Below are 20394 nucleotides of genomic sequence, written 5' to 3'. Positions count from 1 at the left end.
AAAATACGCCCAATCGTCACAGCCTCGCAGTTTCCACATTTGTGAAAGGAGACGTTCCAATTTTCCCACAAATAAGTCAAGAAAAACAGTAGTTATGAGTAATGGAACGAACCAGAATGGACCTACTCTGGACCAACAGGTACGTATAGATGAAGTTTAGAGAATTTTGTACCATTATAGAAATTATGTGAGGAGTATTTCTTTAAAATGGAACAAAGACACGGCGACATGCATTGCAAAGGCGAATGGCACGGCAAGGCATGCAATGGGGTTTCATTGTGTGGGTGCGTGCTGCGTATTAGTTACGTGGATGAACAGCCGTACAGAACATGTGATTGGAATTGACTGCATGCAGTGACTGCGTGTGTGTGTGTGTGTGAGTGCGTACGACTGATTCCGAGTACCTGGTACTTTGCAAGTTGGGCCATGGGCGATATCATATGGGCAATGGTTAAGTGCGGTTAAATGGACTGCTATCCAATAAATTGTTGCAAAAATTATTGTGTTTGTAAGGCTTTAGGCCTATTTCAATCTATTGTACTGTGCTGTGGGCAATCCAGGGGTTTAGCCGGTTGAGAGCTGGGAGGCAAATCCAGTCCAAATATATTTAACGTTGGAGTAACTGCATCAGTAAGCGGCCATGCAGCCGTTCGCGGCAGGTACAATATACACGATAATATACAGCTAAACACAGCATTGCACTGTTACATACACACTACACATATACTAACACACTAGCAATCAACAAAAACCAACCGATAAAATGGGCACGATCTCTGACGAAAGTGAAATTTTCTCACCTAAATGACAACATATCGCATCCAAAATAAAATTTTTGGTACTTCTTAACATAGCAATTAAGAAATAATGGTCCAAGAAACTTGATTTTTTGTCGTTTTCCCGATGCTCATGGATTTTGAAAACATATCCTCACATAAAATAGAACTTTCGCGAGCCGATGTGGGCCGCCATTTTTGTTCGGAAAGTGGATGTTACCATCGAAAAAATTCAGAAAAACGTGAGAAAGACATCAACAACACCGCCAGAATTGCGAACTTGTTTGCGGCCAATGCATGTGCACCGGCTATTTTCATGTGCTTTCGCAATGGGAATTGGCGCTTACGCAATGTTCGCGAGACATGTGAAGGCGTTCAGCTAAAGATCGCGGAGCACGCGCGTATTGCATAGGGATTGTACATCGTGCCGCAAGCAGAAATACTACGTCGCATATCGCCCTTATCGGCGAAAATTGTGCCGGGTTTTGCCCTGGTAAATCATGAAAACTGCGTTGGTCAATGGTAAATTTCTTTCATGAAAACAATTGCGTTAATGAATAATCTTGTCTATGATATATGAAATGGTTGAAAATAATTTGCCTGATTTGTTTACAAGTTGGAAAAACCCTTAACAATGCTTAAACTGCCGCAAACGGGATATTTTACTCTATAGGGTGTCTGGAGTATAACAATTTCATTTGAAAGAGAATTATGTTATTAAGACATATTTCAAATTTCATGACAAAATGATGATCCTATCTCGAGAAATTAAGCTTTGAAATTACGCCAATATTAGAACTTTTTCTCGCTGAGAACGAGCAAAACACGGCACAAATCATGTTCGCAAATAGCGCTGAGAAGCTGCTTGAGCGTGCGGATCTCAAGCGAGAGGTTAATGAGCGCACAGTGGTAAACTAAAATGCGTAACCAGCGCAGAAGCCACTCCCCCTAATTGTGTTGTCATACCCGTGTGCGCTAGCGCGCTGCGTGCGTTCGTTCGTACGTGCTCACTATGGTACATGGTCGTATCGCAGGCGCTAGGCGTAGCTAGCCCCACCGGTAAAATGCGGGGAGCTGAGCGGAGAACATCGCGACTTGTCGGCGGCACGGCGGCCAGGGCAGCCGGCATGGCGAACATGGTTCGAAGAAAATGTAGCCAACTGTCGAGAGCAGGTGCAAGCAGCTCGCGTGAAATGTACAAGCTGTACTAGTACAACCTCTACAGACTTGGAAATAATGCCACATTACCGCTATTCGTGCCTGCATGAATGACCAAATACGAGTTTTCCGAAATCTTTTGCATGCCCTTTTTGTCGATCGGGTATTCATACATTTGCAGAGTACCGCAAGCTACCACAGTAGTAGTACAGTACGTATGTTGGCAAGCGGACATTCACAATCGACTTCTCCGTGCCAGTCTAGACTCGAGCATCGCGAGTGCACTTTCGAAAAATGAATAAACAACGATAAGAACATTACCAATCCACATAATATCGTAAACTAGTACTAGTAGTAGATATAACTTTATTAGAGTCTAGAGCTAGATGTTCTCCGTTTTCAAACTGATTAGCCACGGTACATGACTTGTGAGCTGAGCGTGACTGTATCCGAATGTACAGAGTGCTATGTGTGATGTGTGTTAAAGAGCTATCCCCAGCGACAGCTCAGTTTCCTGCAGCTGCTCACTGATCGGCCGCATACACACACACACACACACACACAGGTAGCTCGCTGTAGCGCTGCATGTGAGCACGCGATCAACACACACCACAGCTGAGGCCATGTGGCGGATGCGATGCGTATTGAATTTACATAATGAGTGCCTTCGCGCGAAGTTACTATGGATTCTTGCATACGAAGCCACGCCTAAAACGTTCGCTGTGACCAAAAAAATTATTGCAAGGGGTATCTTCAAAGCGATATCCCCACACCTTGGCGTGGAGCTAGCGAAAAACTAGCGGCACCATCGGATTCAGCATATCCTCAACTACTAGCATGTCTCGGGGCGATACAAGTAGCGAAGCAGACGCTGAGATATGGGGATTGATGTGCTTTTATCGATGTTTACATCAATTTATCGTCAGATTCATGAATCGCCCCTCTGATATAATATGGAGCAAAACTTCCTCTTTCATATGATACCAAATTTGTCAGGATTCGTTAATGGCATGGTCTGGGGATTTGGCAATAAAGGTGAAATTTGGCTCAAAAATGCTGGGTCAAAACAGCGTATGCGCGCAGCTCCATTGCGTTCTATGGGACTTGCATGTTATAAGATAGGGGCGCGTTTTGGTCGAGGGTTAGCAGTGCGCGATCAGACACCCTAATATTTATTATAAGTTAGTCTGAAATGAAAAATTAAAATAGATAAGAGAGTCTAATTCAGGTAAAAAATGTTACAAGAGCAAGGGTAAAATTTTGATCGAAATCGGGTGAAAAATAAGGAAGTTGTGACATTTTGAAGTTTCGCTAATTTTTCAGGAAACAGTTCTTGAAAGGTCAATAATAAGTTAGTCTGAAATGAAAAATTAAAATAGATAAGAGAGTCTAATTCAGGTAAAAAATGTTACAAGAGCAAGGGTAAAATTTTGATCGAAATCGGGTGAAAAATAAGGAAGTTGTGACATTTTGAAGTTTCGCTAATTTTTCAGGAAACAGTTCTTGAACGGTCAATATTAATATGCAAATGGGGCAAATAAGTCCAGTATTCATATAGTAAAGTGAGTTACCCACTTTTCGACCGCCTAAATTGCGAAAGCAAAATAGTGTGCATGATTCGAACGCCTGTGCTCATTGTTCAACCCCATGTCCGTGCTTCGACATTCGCGACATACCGCGCTGTGCGCTCGCCCTGCCTATGAATGGATGAGTGCGCTGGCCACACACGGGCGAAACTGTATACATCGCACTATGAGAGCGCGGTACTCCATGTACTCCGCGCTGTGCGAGAGATTCAACGCATACGCAACATGTTGGGATCGAACCATTGCGATACCACAAATTCTGGCACGGGTGGCATGCAAAATATGAATACAGTTGAACCTCTCTTATCCGGCCTCCCTTTATCCGGATCTCTCTATTATCCGGACGCAATCTCACCGTGATTTTTTTTTTTTTATAACAACGGGAGGAAAGGGGGATTCCCAACTCCTTGAGAACTCCTACACAAACACACATGAATTACATATTACTTCCAACATGATTAACATACATTACATCAAATTTCCTTCCAAATTCTTGCAAACACGAACCTCTATTTTGGGGTCTGTTACTGAGTGTAACAATGAAAAGGTTGCAGTATACACATTACTACCTGTGGTACTACAATGGGCTACATCAGTACATGTATATGTATATGTACATGTATAAAGCATTGAGTCTCCCGTATCCGGCCAAATCCCTTATCCGGATGACCCCCGGTCCCGACTTGTCCGGATACGAGAGGTTCAACTGTATCGCGTAAACGCTACTTGTATCTCAGAAACTGCTGCCATCATGGCTGTAGGTGTACATGCTATACAGATTCAATGCAGATAAACGGACAAGTAACTTTGAAACTTGGAATGAAACAAATCTATAAGTGTTGCTATGCAACTTTACTTACCCGCTACTTACCCGTTGAACTGCTTACACATGCGAGCTGACCCGGGAGGGTGGCGACAATGATTTCTGGGATCCGGCGATGTGGCTCACCGTTGTGCTCTTCGGAACATGTGTGGAGGTACAAGTAGTTGCATAGTTTGAATTTCACACTTGATTTGCGCCATTTTTAATTCATGAATTTCAGGGAATTTTTATTTGTAAGAGTGGTCTATTCATGGAAACGGTCGAATCAAGGGTAACTTGCTTTAATACCCTCAAAACTTGCCATAGTCTATAGAATAGGGTTCTAAATTATGCCTAGTTTGTACATAAAATTTTGGAATTTCCAATTTTTCATTCAAATGCAATTATGCCCAAGGCTCAAATCCTGATACAGTACTCTCCGCATGATCGGGTAGGCTCGTGCACAGACCAAACGTTACGATAAACCCAATTTCATACAGCTTTTTTTACATTCAAACAAGTTTGACATGACATGACACATTATGCAACAATATTTGGAGTAACTTTCTCAAATTGTGCATTTGAAATAGGGGTTCTACTCACAGTAACTAGGTTAGATCGCAGAAATTTGTATCCATATCGCAACATCGCCATTCGCTAGCTGTAGGTCGCCATTTTGAATTCGTTAGCCAAGCACATGCAAGGTACAGTGTACGTGTTTTAATAAAACACGTAGAATTCTGCCTACAGTGTACCTGTAGCATGTCATTGGCTGACAGATTCATATGTTGAAGAGCTGTTACCACCATACATCTTTTTTCACAAAAATTCTACCAAAATGTTGGATAATTCATTAATCTGGCGAGTGCAATGCATTCTTGAAATGTTGATTGTGCTATACAAGTTTAAATTTGCCGATCTAGGGCTGTGAATTAGACGCAGTCAAGAAGGGTGAGATACCTCAACCAATTCTCCATAGAGACAGTGGTTAAGAGCTTCCCTACAGCAAGGTATAGTACAACCTTCTGTCTGTCTCCGGAGGAGAGCAATAATATCAAAGAAATAAAAGACTCCTCTGGACAGACGGATCTTTCTGTCTACCATTAAGCTGCTGGATGCACTCCAAAATACCGTTTCACCAAGACGCTGTCGCACTTGTTGATCGCTTATCATCATTGGTATACTGTAAAACATGATATATTCGCGGCACGAAATTTTTGCGAATTGGAGCCGACGGCCTTTTTCGTGGCAAGAAATTTTCGCGAATTGCCTCTTGCGTTCAGTGCATATAGTGTAGATAAGAAATTTCGCGTGCATTTTAATTTTGCGAATCTTGGCGCTCGCGAAATTCGCGAAATTAAAATGCACGCGCACATTTCTCGTTTTACAGTACTTGCAAACCCTGCCGAAGTTAGCGAAGTACTACTAGATTACTGTGTAGAATCGCTGGCATTGTGGCTGCTGTGCTTGGCGGATCGTGGCACCAGACTGCCGTACGCAGTACCGTAGCTGAAGCTACTAGGTGTTTCAAAAAACATTTCCCACTTTTGATCATTAATAGTTCAAAAACTATTCATTCGATAAAACTGTCATTGATATGAGTAATAGCTGGATAGTGTACAATTCGGTTGAAGGTAATTTGCACGTGAAAGCATAAATCAGTTTCATTAAATCTAAGATTGATTTTGAAGTAAGGTTTCAGATTTTGGTCAAATTTTAACCCTCTGTACAAAAATTGAACTTTACACAGGAACCAATGATGTGTATGTGAGTGTGTGCTAACAATGGACATGCCTGAACCACCTGTTGACTAGGCGTCAGTCTCGCGCTCCCTGGCACATGAATGCTTAATCAATAATTCATGTGGATTGCCCTGGGCACTGCTAGTCTGAATTCATGCACGGTAAAGTGCTTGCAAACACCACGTTTTGTTCCAGCTGGCAATCGTTTTCAAATTTTGCTTCACATATCCTAAATTTGGGATATAAACAAGAATAAATTATCTAAAGTTCCTCATTTTAATACAACTGTCTACTGATTAAATAGTCTGACAAATTTTCCGCTTTTTCGATAAAAAGAGATCATTTTTGGTAAAGAGTTCAGCAGCATTTATCATTGGGGCGATTTGTTTCACAGTAGATTAATTTAAGGCTCCATATACACAAGTGTATACTCTTTGCTTCCTGTCACCATGTTTACGATAGAACAGAAGGTATTCATTGTAATTTCGTTTTTCAGAAGTAGGGAGAGCACTGTCACGACTTAACGACAGTATCGGCAGGTGTTTGACTTTACACAGATACTGCCAGAGGCTGAATAAAGACTAGTTGTGATAGTGGAATTTCTCATGAATAAATAATGAAGCATTCAAACCCTGGCTATTGTTGTCCCCGCCGAACGAGTTCGAGCAGGGGACTATGAAACGGGCTCCGTACGTGTGTGTGTCCGTGTGTCCGTCCGTCCGTCCGTGTGTCCGTGTGTCCGTGTGTGCGTCCGTGTGTGATCAAAATCTTCAATTTGCTACTTCTCTGTCATTTATTAGCCAATTTTGATTCTGTTTGCTTTATATGATAGCACTACATGGGAGCTTTGAAACTTCTACCCAGAATTTCAGTCGTGACCTTTGACCTTGACCTTTGACCTATATTGTACATTTTGCTACAAAATGCTACTCCTTCGCCATTTCTAACCCGATTTCGATTCCGTTTGCTTTATGTGATGGCACTAGGTGAGGGCTTCAAAACTTCTACACAGAATTTTGACCTTTGACTTCTTTGACCTTTGACCTTGATTTTTGACCTGTATTGTACATTTTGCTACAAAATGCTACTCCTTCGCCATTTCTAACCCGATTTCGATTCCGTTTTACTTTATATGATGGCACTAGGTGAGGGCTTCAAAACTTCTACACAGAATTTTGACCTTTGACTTCTTTGACCTTTGACCTTGATTTTTTGACCTATATTGTACATTTTGCTACAAAATGCTACTCCTTCGCCATTTCTAACCCGATTTCGATTCCGTTTGCTTTACGTGATGGCACTAGGTGAGGGCTTCAAAACTTCTACACAGAATTTTGACCTTTGACTTCTTTGACCTTTGACCTTGATTTTTGACCTATATTGTACATTTTGCTACGAAATGCTACTCCTTCGCCATTTTTAACCCGATTTCGATTCCGTTTGCTTTATATGATGGCACTAGTTGAGGGCTTCAAAACTTCTACACAGAATTTTGACCTTTGACTTCTTTGACCTTTGACCTTGATTTTTGACCTTTATTGTACATTTTGCTACAAAATGCTACTCCTTCGCCATTTCTAACCCGATTTCGATTCCGTTTTACTTTATATGATGGCACTAGGTGAGGGCTTCAAAACTTCTACACAGAATTTTGACCTTTGACTTCTTTGACCTTTGACCTTGATTTTTTGACCTATATTGTACATTTTGCTACAAAATGCTACTCCTTCGCCATTTCTAACCCGATTTCGATTCCGTTTGCTTTATGTGATGGCACTAGGTGAGGGCTTCAAAACTTCTACACAGAATTTTGACCTTTGACTTCTTTGACCTTTGACCTTGATTTTTGACCTATATTGTACATTTTGCTACGAAATGCTACTCCTTCGCCATTTTTAACCCGATTTCGATTCCGTTTGCTTTATATGATGGCACTAGTTGAGGGCTTCAAAACTTCTACACAGAATTTTGACCTTTGACTTCTTTGACCTTTGACCTTGATTTTTGACCTTTATTGTGCATTTTGCTACAGAATGCTACTCCTTCGCCATTTCTAACCCGATTTCGATTCCGTTTGCTTTATGTGATAGCACTAGGTGAGGGCTTCAAAACTTGTACACAGAATTTTGACCTTTGTCTTCTTTGACCTTTGACCTTGATTTTTGACCTATATTGTACATTGGCTACAAAATGCTACTCCTTCGCCATTTCTAACCCAATTTCGATTCCATTTGCTTTATGTGATGGCACTAGGTGAGGGCTTCAAAACTTCTACACAGAATTTTGACCTTTGACTTCTTTGACCTTTGACCTTGATTTTTTACCTATAGATATTGCACATTTTGTTACAAAATGCTACTTCCGGCGGGGACATATGTTACGCACCGCGTAATTTCTACTTTTCCTTGTTCAGGACCATTGTCAGGGTGTTAACCACACACTCCCGTACACACCCATTGACCCCTGTGCAAAGTGAAATTTTGTACAGAGGGTTGAAAATAGAGCAAAATCTGAAACCTAACTGTGAAATTAATCATGGATTTCATGAAACTGATTTATGCTTTCATATTTAAACCACCTCCAACCAAATTGTACACTATTTGGCTATCACTCATATCAATGACAATGCTATCTGGTATATAATTTATTAATTATTAAGAATCAAAAGTGGGAAATGTTTTTTGAAACACCTAGTACTATACGGTTGGCGAAGGTTATGTTTGTGTGTCTGTTAGTGTACAAGACAACTCGTGAATGGGTGAACAAAGTTTCACCAAACTTGCAGGTTGTGTTCACAATGAAGTATAAAAGAGACTATCAAATTTTGGGGTCATGAGGTCAAAGGTTGCTAGGTCAAAGCTTATAGACATCAAGGACATAAGTAAAGCTTAATGACCTTTGATTTTTTTACTGAATGACCCCAAATAATCAGGGTCTTTTGTTCCTTTTTATTAATTAACACTAGTTCAAGTTTGGTGAAAATCCAAACTGGGGTTTTCCATAGAATTCATTCTCAAATCTGCAAGATTTTAGTTTTTAGTTTGCAAGATTTTAGGTCAAGTAGGTGCTGTGGAACCTACTTATCAAATATTTTAAGAGGATTCTTACGCTTGATTATTGAACTTTTCCTGATAAATGGGACTTCATTTTTGATGAGCACTGTAAAGCTTAGTGATGATGATTATTGATACATGATTGGCAGCCTCTTTGGCCATGCATGATCAGCATCAGATTTTATTGCAACTTCAAAAATATGATCATCTGACCCAGTCATTGCCCATGCTGACCCATGCTTATACCATGAATAGCTGGGTTCCATTCAGTGTTCAAAGTTAATCACTCCACCTTCAAATTTTACCAGAGGGGGAGCCCTGCGCTGAGACTAGGCTAGCTTAGCTACCACCTTGCTCAATCAAGGATAAGTGGTACTGGGTTACAAATTGGCAATTATTTGAATTAAAGGTCAAATTAAAGATTAAAGGTCACTCTTCTTTGGTTGTTTCCAGCCATTGCTTGAGCTGTGAATGTATCTTGGTAATGTAATTCTAGTTGGAAGAGTAGAAAAGGACAATTGTTTTCAAAGATATGATAGTGGTAATAAGTGAAATGTTCAAAAAAAAAAAAGAGCTATAATTGTAAGTGTAAGTGAGTTTATCCAGTTGGCTGCTAATTTCAGTTGGAAATGTGTAATGGTAAGTAAAGTTAAGTAAGAAGGCTAGAAGTAGAAATGACTGATTAAAGGAACTGACAATAGGCATGTACATGTAACCACACAGCATGCTGTAAACCTTTCCATGATTACTTAATGCCTGTTTGATTTCCAGTGGTCTGGTTTATAGACATTGGGTTGATCATGTATGTACATGTACCTGTCTCCATTTGAGCCAAATTTACGTTCTTAGGTAGGTATGTGGATGTTTTTTAATTGTCCTCAACCAATTCACACTAGTAATTACTCTGTGTACTTCCAAGCTGCATTGATGAAAATTTACATTTATTAGTGATACAGTTGATATCTTCATGTTTCACCTCTGCTGGCCTAACCTGAAAATGTATTTTTGTTTTCCTACAGTTTGCATCTATGGATTTGAATCCTGGAGGTAATTTTCCTTTTGTATGAGTTTTTTTTTTTTTCCATGTATTCATCTACTTACATTTGTGTGTATGCATTTCTATGTATTATAGACTGAGTGGGGTAAACTTTATCTGCAAAGTCAACTATTGGATACACTTACAAAGTTGTATGATGTATCTATTAAAAAAAAATGCCGGTCCTGAGGACTTCATTATATCAGGAGTCCACTATAGTTTATTGTTTTTCCAAGTTTTTAAAAGTAGGAAAAAATCTCACTGCAAGTTACAGTTTTAGCAAAGTACTATCTTGACAAAACTGTCTTGGATTCATGATCATAGTGACGCTGGCACATAAATCTAACATTTGCTGTTAACATACTGTAGAAAGTTCAAATTAAACAAAGCCTTTATCTGCAATTCATAGTAAAACTTTCTCCTTCTTCATGGGAGATGTATGATGAATGAGGAATATTTGTGATGGTTGTATTAGCACATACAGTACATGTACACTTGCATGTATAGTGAACACTTGATGAGTTACTGACTGTACAAGGTGTACATTGCATTGTTAATTGGCAGCACATTAATTTCATTCTTTGGCAATGAGTATGAAAAGTAAGTGATAGCATGGAGAAAGATTGGGGTTTTTACTGTACTTGAGACATATGTGTTATTATGGTGTACAAATTTACAATGTACATGACATAGACGTGTGTAACTCCTCCCCCCCCCCCCCCAACTCATTAGTGACACACGTAAGTTCTTTCAATTTGACAATGATTTGATGCAGTGATGCAATATATTCTTTGACAGTCTCATTTCAACAGAAATATAAATGATGTGATAACTTGAATGGTCCGTGGGAGACTTCTGGGTGATGACATCACCATCAAGTAGAATTTACATGAAACCAGTATCACTGTTTCAGGAAAATATGTCCAACTTGAATTCCAGAATTTCTATATTCTATGTCCAGTATTTTTGAAATTACTACTGTGTTGTTCTGTTTTGACTTCAATTTTTCTGTTCATATTGGAAAGCCAACTTGACCACGGGGCAGCGCATCACTGTATATCAAGGTTACCTACCGGTGACATAATTTGTTTAAAATTGTATTTTATCATGTCTAAAGTTGTTTATAATGTCAGGGAAGTACTTAGCAAATGCACCATTCTGTTGATGTACGAGTATGTTTTAAAAATATCTATTTGTTTTGTATGTTGGGGGAGGGCTATAACATATTACTGTATAGATTTTTGTTGGATGAGTATAGACTTTGTTGATTGTGTGTGTTGAGTGTTTTGCATGTGTATAAACCACAGTAAGGCTCTTAGCCACTGTTTACTTTGGCAGGGGAGGGGGGAATGTTTTTTCTGTTTAACCGATGTGCATTAACTTTGTACAGTGCCAGTTATTTGAGTATTTATCTTGAGATTATGTCTGTTTCATTTATATTCAAACCGTTCGTGCCCACTGATGGCACTTATTCTTGCCTTTACCAATAGCATCCAAGAAGTATGTCCCACCTCATCTCCGTGGCAGGCCAGATGGGCCCCGCCCGCCAATGGCAGTCCCAGCCGGTAAGTCAGTCATTTCCTGAGCTTTTTGATTTGTAGATTTTATGATCCCTTCTACAGGAAGTGTGATGAACATAAGAGACTAATAATGTATTGGATATTAGTATGTACATATCTTAGGATTTCATATACTCTGTGTAGTCCAAGGCATACTGATACAGAAACATGGTAGTCATACTTATTTATCATGGACTTGGGGTTTTCCGGGTATGATGATATCTTTATAATGGAAATGGAGTTGTAGTTTTGCACTTGGAGCTAGCTGTGGAATACACATATTGTATGTTGTTATTGAAGTGGGGCAAGGGATATGTATGGTACATCTCTTTCAGTTTTTGTTGTTTTTCTAGCTCACGTTATCTTAAGGACAAGGGTGCTATCATGATTTTCTCCAGATCTATTGTGTATTGTCTGGAGCTTACCCATTTTTTTTTTCTTTTTTACCTTTTTGTTTTTACCTTCTTCAAACTTAAGCCTTCTTTAAAACACACATATAGACTTTTCCACTCTAAACACAAACCATGTTTTAGAAGTAGGGCATATTTATAAACCTATGATACAAGTCATCATGACGATGGCACTAGTGGCCATATTGGGCCCCAAATCAACATCGCAAGAGTTCAGAGTGCATACAAAAAAGTAGTGTCACACCGTAATGACATTGTATGAAGTTGCCTGTGTTGGGGAAAGCCAATGTTACTCATTGCAGTTACACGGGACCCCATTTGGCTCATGAAGAAAATTAACACTTTCATTATGCATTCTTCAAAGTGCGTTAGGATCATATTCAGCAGGAATTGTCCGTAGGGGTAGGTGATAATGCAGAGTCACTCAAAAGGGTATGTGTGGTCTCCATGGGGGCCTAGGAGCAGGGCTGCTAGAGGGCCAAACTGTAAGAAATGTCCATCGTTCTCTGCCTCACCAGCAGTACAAGAAAATGACACACTTACTATGAATGTACCCATGCTGATAAGGCATAGTAAATACTAGTAGTTACTCCAGTGCCTGTGAATAGCCAGCTACAATTCACTTAATGACATGCAAGCAAAGAAGCCTCATGTTCAGGAAGGTTGCATTGTAAGGTCAAATTTGTCATGCAGCTCAGGTGAGCATCAAGGCATTGAAACTCCTTGCTTTGTGTTGCTTTTGTTGTATTTTTTTAAAGACATGCATTTCACATGGGTTATCATAGATGGTAAAGATGAATATTAGGGTATATTGTGAATAAGTTTTAATTTTGTCAACTGGGAGTCAACTTTTGTATCGTAGACACAAGGTACGCTGAGAATCTGGGGATTACTGGGTGACAGTTCAGTGGTTGATATGTCTGTTCATGTCATAAAAGCTGTTTGATTAAAGGACAAGTTCACCTTCATAAACATAAGGATTGAGAGAATGTAGCAATATTAGTAGAACAAATCATTGAAAGTTTGAGGAAAATCAGACAATCCGTTCAAAAGTTATGAATTTTTGAAGTTTTTGTGCAGTTCCCGCTGGATGAGAAGACTACTGCAGTGTATGAATAACTTAGATGTCACATGCGTACAACAATATAAGGAAAATATAAAGAGAATTTCACAAAATTCCATCTTTTGAAAAAAGTACACATTCCCCTGACTCGTTACCGACAAATGTTATGGGTAATATTATTCCCCCTGACTTTAGAAAGAGGCAAGTCAAGTGCACTTTTATTATGCCAAAAAAGTGAAAATATGTTGAATTTTCTTTTACATTTTCTTTATACTGTTGTATGGATATGACTCCCAAGCTGTAGTCTCCTCATCCAGCGGTTCCAACACAAAAATTTAAAAAATTCATAACTTTTGCATCGATTGTGCAATTTTCCTCAAACTTTCACTGATGTGTTCTACTAATATTGTTGCATTTTCTCAATCCTTATGTTAATGAAGGTGAACTTGTCCTTTAAGGACTTTCACGCTTTTGAAAGGCAGCAGCCCTTATTATCAAAGTATTATTTGGATCTGGCACTCAAAGAACCCACTTGTTGCTTGAGGTCATGACTCATACAATTGTAGGAAACAATTTATAATCTTAAGTTCGTCATCTGGTCAAGTATGATCAAGTAAAGGAGTATCTAAAGTTTCTTGTAATTCAGATATGCTGTAAGCATTGGAAAGAAAATCCCTCATTTGCTCTATACTGTGATATGTTTGAAGGTAAGATTTTACTTTGATGGAAGTTGCAATCACACGTGCACATAAGATGTGGTTATATCCTCGCCTCACAACAGATTTTCTTTAAACTAGATGATGGGAAGTATGTGCTTTGCAAATCTGAATCCCCTAATTCGTCGAATGTTTGTGATTCTCCGTAAATAATTTCATAAATTTTTGACAACAAATACTTCATCAATGAGCAATGTATTGCACTATTTGAATTACGTGAATTGCTCTATATGCCATATATTTCCCAAGCATAATACTTTGCACTTTGGGGCTTGTAGCGCAATGTCGTATGGGGTTGAATTTGCAATCAAGAAGCACATTGACAGAATGAGAAAGGAGAACATGATTTATCATGGGAGGAAACATAGATTAATTACAGCTTTAAAGTTATATTCATCAAAACGTAACAGAGCAAATTGTTGTGAATATAGAATTACTACTGTACTGAGGATGTGCTTGCTTGTGACAGAATGAGAATTAGGAAAACAAAGCATAACAATCGCGTCTTGATATGAATTTTATTCACATTGAGTATTTGTCACGGGAGAAGCATAATGTACATTGTACCATTCAGACAAGATGTACATATTATGTCATGTGTACACCTAGAATAACTAATAAGACAGTGTCAGGTGTTCACACTATTTGTAAGGGGAAAACATACTGTACAGGAATCATTGGCAAGCAGCAGGCAACAAAGTGCTTTGTCATGTTCTAATCGTACAGAGCTCTTCCATGAAAGAAGATACGTATGATAACAACGGCTTTGGATATCTTGAATACTGACATGCTCATTACAGATATCAGGCATTATGCACATTTGTTTACTTCTGTGGATTCTTCAAGTAGTATTTCTTTCTGTGAAACATGCACATTTATCTGAAGACTTTGAAAAGCAACTTGTATTAACAGCTCACTATGTACAACATACATGAGTCCATAACCTTTAGCTCTAACTAATAAATGTCATTAACCTTTCGAGAAGTAATGATAGATGGATAAATGAAGAAGTTATACTGGAAATGGCTGACTTGATAGTTTCATATGAATTTGTACCTTTTTATTTCATATTTGGTATTTGGGTTTGTTTGTTTCTTTTTGTTACACATTTTTTTTGTGTGTGTAAAGCACCGAAGTAAACAAAGAGTCATTTGTGTGGTTTTATTTTTATTTGATTAGTGAATACATATTGTAGTGTTGGTTCAGCTGGAGCCTTTCTTATAGGCATCATACAGAATGTACCATTCCTTATTAGTAGAGAATATCTAGTTGAGGGTATCTTACATTTTTAAGGGGGAAAAAAAAGCCTCTTAACCTTGAGTGTCTTCATTCAGTTATTTTGATGTGAAAGCACATTGAGTTGAGTTGTCAGCCAGTGGAGGAACAGTTTGCCTCAGATTTCACTAACTCACTCACTATCACACAGTCACGGAGTCATAGGGGGATGCACTACATGTATATACCCGGGCCCTCCAGTTCTCTTTAGATTCACATGCAGTGAAAATGTGGTTTTTGTGCTGTTGATTTCACAGAGGGTCTTAGGCAATTATTCTGCAAATCAGCGTAGTATGTCATTCTTGATGCATGAAAAACAAAAGTTCGCAGTTTCTGTAAGTGATGAGTTTGAGGTTTTTGACATTTTATCAAGCATACACCATGATTGTAGAAACGATGAGTTGAAGCAGCATACATTTGTAGTATATGATACCTATGGTGTTACTCTAGATTTAGAGTTTTTGTCCACTCTTCCCATACAGATTAAGTAATTAAATTGATAATTATGATCATGATATAAAGAACCTGAAGGAATTCTTTGCTAAATCACTGATATATCAAATCAAGTACAGTTGTAGTTCAAACGTCCACAAAGCCTCCCCCCCCCCCCCACGTGAAAGATGCACCATCTATAACAAACCATTATCATTAGTCATCGACAACTGTAGTTCTTATGTCTTGTCATGCTATGGTGCCATGCGCTATTTATTATAACGGTACTTCCAATCTGTTTGTGCCTCCACATATGCAGGTGGGTACCAGAACTTCATTCCCCCCAACGCTCAACCAGGTTTTGGTGGCGCCCAATTCACTCGAGGCGAGTCACTACAATATAACCTGTACAATATTATGATATGGCGTCTCTGTTTCCATTTTATTTTGTTCATGTGTGGAGTGGAAAGAAACCCCAAATTGTCCAGTTTTAAATGATAGGAGGATTAGAAAACATGTTGACCCTGAGGTTGTATCAAGATATGCATAATGTTTGTTGTGGAGAGTATTTGAGGGTAGTTAAGTAGTCTACCTGTCTATTTTATTGTAATGTCAAAGAGTTCAGATTGTGATGTAAGATAGCAGTGGACAACTAACCTTTTATGTTTACCTTTGAAAATACCCTGATATCGCAAAATTTACGTATTTACCTCATTCAACATTTTGAGTGTTATACCTCACTGACATGTTGATGTTTTCATTGAATGAGAGCTTGTGCTGTGTGGTGTACAGTCCAAAGGACAGCATTATTTATCGCATGTCATCAAGAGTTGCATGGTACCATTACCTTGCATGTATCATACTTTTGATTCGTTTAATTTGATATAATGTCATTTTTCTTTCGGGGAGGGGGGGGTGGCTTGGCTCCAACATATAGGCCTACAGAAAGAAAAAAAAAGTTGCCTCCAAAAAAAGGAAAAAATAGCAAAGATTGAGTTGGTACCTGCAGACAGAAGAAAATCAATTTTGCATTGAAGGAGAGATTACCCCAAAAGACATTTGGATCGTACAGACACTGTACATTTGTACCAGTATGTAATTCGCAAAGCATTCTGATAGTACAGGTAAAGTTTTTGACAGGTTTTTAATGCAGTCACTACTCGCCACTTACCACAGTCAGATAGTTTCCACTTCCTCAAGCAGTGCCATTGTTTCTAAACACCTCCGCTATGGTGACGTCAGTTACGTACTGTAGATAAAGCTTTTTAAGCGAGGGCTCTAGCAGTCGTAAGAACAGAGCGCTGTTACAGTGGTGCATACTCACAGTTAGACTAATCCATCGTATATGTACAGCTTCTACAAGTATACTAGATTGCTTTCCCCCCACCCCCCCCCCCCCAAAAAAAAAAAAATACAGAAAAATGTTCTGTTACCAATACAATGTAGCTACTAAGATATTTATATCAAAAGGCTTTTGGACAATTTTATATACTGTAAAACGAGGAACGTTCGCGTGCTTTTTTATTTCATGAGTTTCGTGAAATTAAAATGCACACTAAAGATCTGGCCAACACAATATGTATTGAATATATGCAACTCGCGAAAATTTCATGCTGCAAATAAGGCTGTCGGCTCCCATTCGTGAAAATTTCATGCTGCAAAAACTTTGTGTTTTACAGTAATGTTTTTTATGCTTGATAAATCATAATGATTGAATTACTCGTGAAAAAGACATTTTGTAGTCTACGCATTTTAGTCCCTTTCTTCTCTTATCTGCACACATACAGTGTATTGTGTGCAAATGAACTGCTTACTGTATTAGCCAGTGCACTTGTAGGCTCCAAGCATTGACTAGCTGGCTAGTGGCAGGTAGTTGCAAATTTGTGACAATGGAATTGCATAATGTCAACAATGACATTGCACTGAAGAGTTCACATCCGTCCCACCCATAAGAGACTGAGCCACCACGTGATCGGCAAATAGAGAGATTTGATCAAGGAAGTCTGCAACTAAGTGAATAGCTATTTGAGTTTATTCTGCATGTATTTACCTTCTGGTGACAAATATATGAGCAAAAGAGATAGGGAAGAAAAACCTTGAAAAGCATATTAAACTTGACAATGCGATAAAAGTCAAGCTCTTCTACTAGCAAAAATTACATTCATTTTTACAACTGGATCTGGTAGATCTAGACCAATGCTGAAACAATTATACACATTGAACTGTGCCACACACAATTAAGAAACATCAACATTCAAAAACATTTATTGATAAGGTTGTCACCTGCCTGTCTTGCCTTTTGCTTTAACAATCTCTACTTTTTTTTTAAATCCCTCAAAAATTTTCTTTCTGGCTTGTGTTTATAACACTGATGTGAGAGTTCAGAGTTAAATCTGATTTCAGATTTTTATTTTTATCATTATTATTATTATTTTTTTTTTTTTTTGCTCTGCCCCAAACCCACTTTTAAAACATTTTGTCAAGTCAGATACATTGTACATTGAAATGTTCACAGTTTGATGCACTTCAAACAATTCATAAGTTTCACATTTTAAATATTCTCACACCCCTGATAAAAGAGGCTGGTCATAGCATCATCTTTAAGTCACTTGATATGATATGAGTCAGGGTGATGTACACACCTCTGACATGTCTTTGTGACTCTGTAGAAGTGAATTTGGTTGGCTTTGGAGATAACATGAAAACTTTAAAAGTGTAGCAACCTAGGTTATGTGCTACATATCTGTGGTACTTTTATAAGTGTAGCAACATAGGTTATGTGCTACATATCTGTGGTACTTTTAAAGTGTAGCAACCTAGGTTATGTGCTACCTGTACATATCCGTGGTACTCTTTTTATAGGATCTGGTATCATGAAGAACAACAAAAGAATAAAACAAATGAAAATGTGCCAGAGAGATTTAGGTGCTCTCTTTGGTACCAAAATGCTAGCAGTACATCATCCTTTTGCTTGGCACATGCATGCCTTCCAGCTGTATTTCACATGTAGACAGTCACGTTATATGCAGGACTCCTGTTTAGCATAGTTATTATACGCAACTGACGTCACAATCTCACTGGGGGCCTATGAGGGAAGTGAGCGACTGGCAGCCCACTTGTTGCTTAGAAAGCTCTTATTTTGTAGCTGATATTGCAAAGTTTGTCAGGACCAGGCATGGCTGTGAAATATCCCTTCTGTTTTTTAACCTTACTGTAAATGTTAAATTAGAGCTCTAAATTTACCTCCTGGAACATACAATTGTATAGAATTTGTGCTACATGGGGTTACTCTCCTGTAATGAACAGGCAACTGTTTGATGATATCATTAGTGTTCATGCATGCTGTGGTAGATAGGCGATTGTGCATGGATGGGAGCGCCACCTGCCATGGAAATGGTTGCCAATTTTTTTGCAAACTACTGCCCTGTAAAAAGCCTTTGCCCTTTATTTTATCTCAGTGTGCTTGCATGTGATGCTAGTGTGTTATCAGAAAAATCTTGAACAGAAGTGACATCTGCTGTACCCCAAAAAGAATTTCTTGAGGCAATTGGAATATACCAAGCCTGTGATATTATCTGTTTTATACAAATTCTCCCCATTTCTGTCCTCTTTGTTTTATGTTCAGTTGACGTGCATGAAGCATCTTCCTTTTACCTCCAGCAAAAAAAAAAAGAAGAGAATTTTGATCATGCTGATCTCGCGTTGTGGCCATTCATTGATTGTTGTGATGTTTGCACAATGCAATGTCATGTCTAATTGTTGTTCATAAATTTTTCTAGGCTAGTTTTTTGAAGCTTCAGTGAACTACATTGTATGACCTGCTCTAGAACATGGCACTCTTTCAAGGTACACATGTAATGCAAAAATTGGGTCATTAAGGAGACTCCAGTATTTTGTAAGAATACATGTAGATGAGGGGAAATTTACATGAAAAAACCATCGAGGGACTCAAAAGCAGCAAGACAGCAGATATATTGGTTTTTCTTCAGCCAGAATAGAATCTTTGGTATGATATCTGTATGACAGGCATAAAATGCAGAAATTAACAAGATATCACCATTATAGTGTTTCACATCATTGCAAAAAAAAAGAGAAGATAAATAGATTGATAAATTAATATTTCGTTGTCTTGCCCACATCGACTATAGCAGGCAATGGCACCGTACTTCAAATAGGCAAGTGTCCATTTACTTCAGTTTTAGTTGCCTTTTAATAGTGAGGAGGCAAGTGGATTTGTGGCACCCTGTGTTGAAGTTTGCCTTCCATCATAGAGTGGACAAGCTTTTTACAGTAAACAAATGAAAACACCAAAACCTGGAGGTGAAAATGATAGGTTATTTGCCCCTTCTGTGAGAACTATAACAGGCATGTCCACTGTACAATGTATGCATACCTGCCAACTGTTCAGTTTTAATCTGAATATTCAGATTTTTCACTTACAGAAAAGGCACTCATTTCAGTGTATTCTGATTTTTTGGAAATATCTGTTAATAGTAAAGTATATGAAATTTGTGAAAGTTCAGATTTTTAAAAGATTTTTCTTTGTTTGTTCAGATTTATTCAGTCTCAGGGTTGGCAGTTATGTGGATGGTGTGTTAATCTCATTTGGCCTATTACCTTTGACTAAATGAGAGAGAAACCTGTATGTACAAATGTGTGTGTGTGTACACTGTATTTTCCAATCATATATTCATTGTCTTTCATAATGCATATTTATCGCTGGATGTTGTTACAATTCCTTTATTGCACATACTGTCCTTATTTGTTTCATGGTATGAATGGGGGC

At 38.5% G+C, this 20394-nt stretch overlaps 1 protein-coding gene across 1 annotated transcript in view; it reads left to right on the top strand.

Annotated features, from left to right (window-relative positions):
- LOC139716682 (ATP-dependent RNA helicase DDX3Y-like) overlaps positions 1-20394 on the top strand; it is a 37521-nt gene that overhangs the window by 454 nt on the left and 16673 nt on the right. The window contains exons 2-5 of the mRNA XM_071628212.1: positions 23-139; positions 10137-10164; positions 11644-11718; positions 15928-15993. Of these exons, the coding sequence (XP_071484313.1) occupies positions 23-139; positions 10137-10164; positions 11644-11718; positions 15928-15993 (286 nt within the window). The remainder of the gene's footprint in view (positions 1-22; positions 140-10136; positions 10165-11643; positions 11719-15927; positions 15994-20394) is intronic.

The sequence above is a fragment of the Diadema antillarum genome, unplaced genomic scaffold, assembly GCF_040938485.1.
Source record: "Diadema antillarum isolate AM-2024a unplaced genomic scaffold, OU_Dant_1.0 scf00000069, whole genome shotgun sequence".
Lineage (NCBI taxonomy): Eukaryota > Metazoa > Echinodermata > Echinoidea > Diadematoida > Diadematidae > Diadema > Diadema antillarum.
The sequence above is the reverse complement of the archived record's forward strand: the minus strand, read 5'-3'. Positions and strand labels throughout refer to the sequence as shown.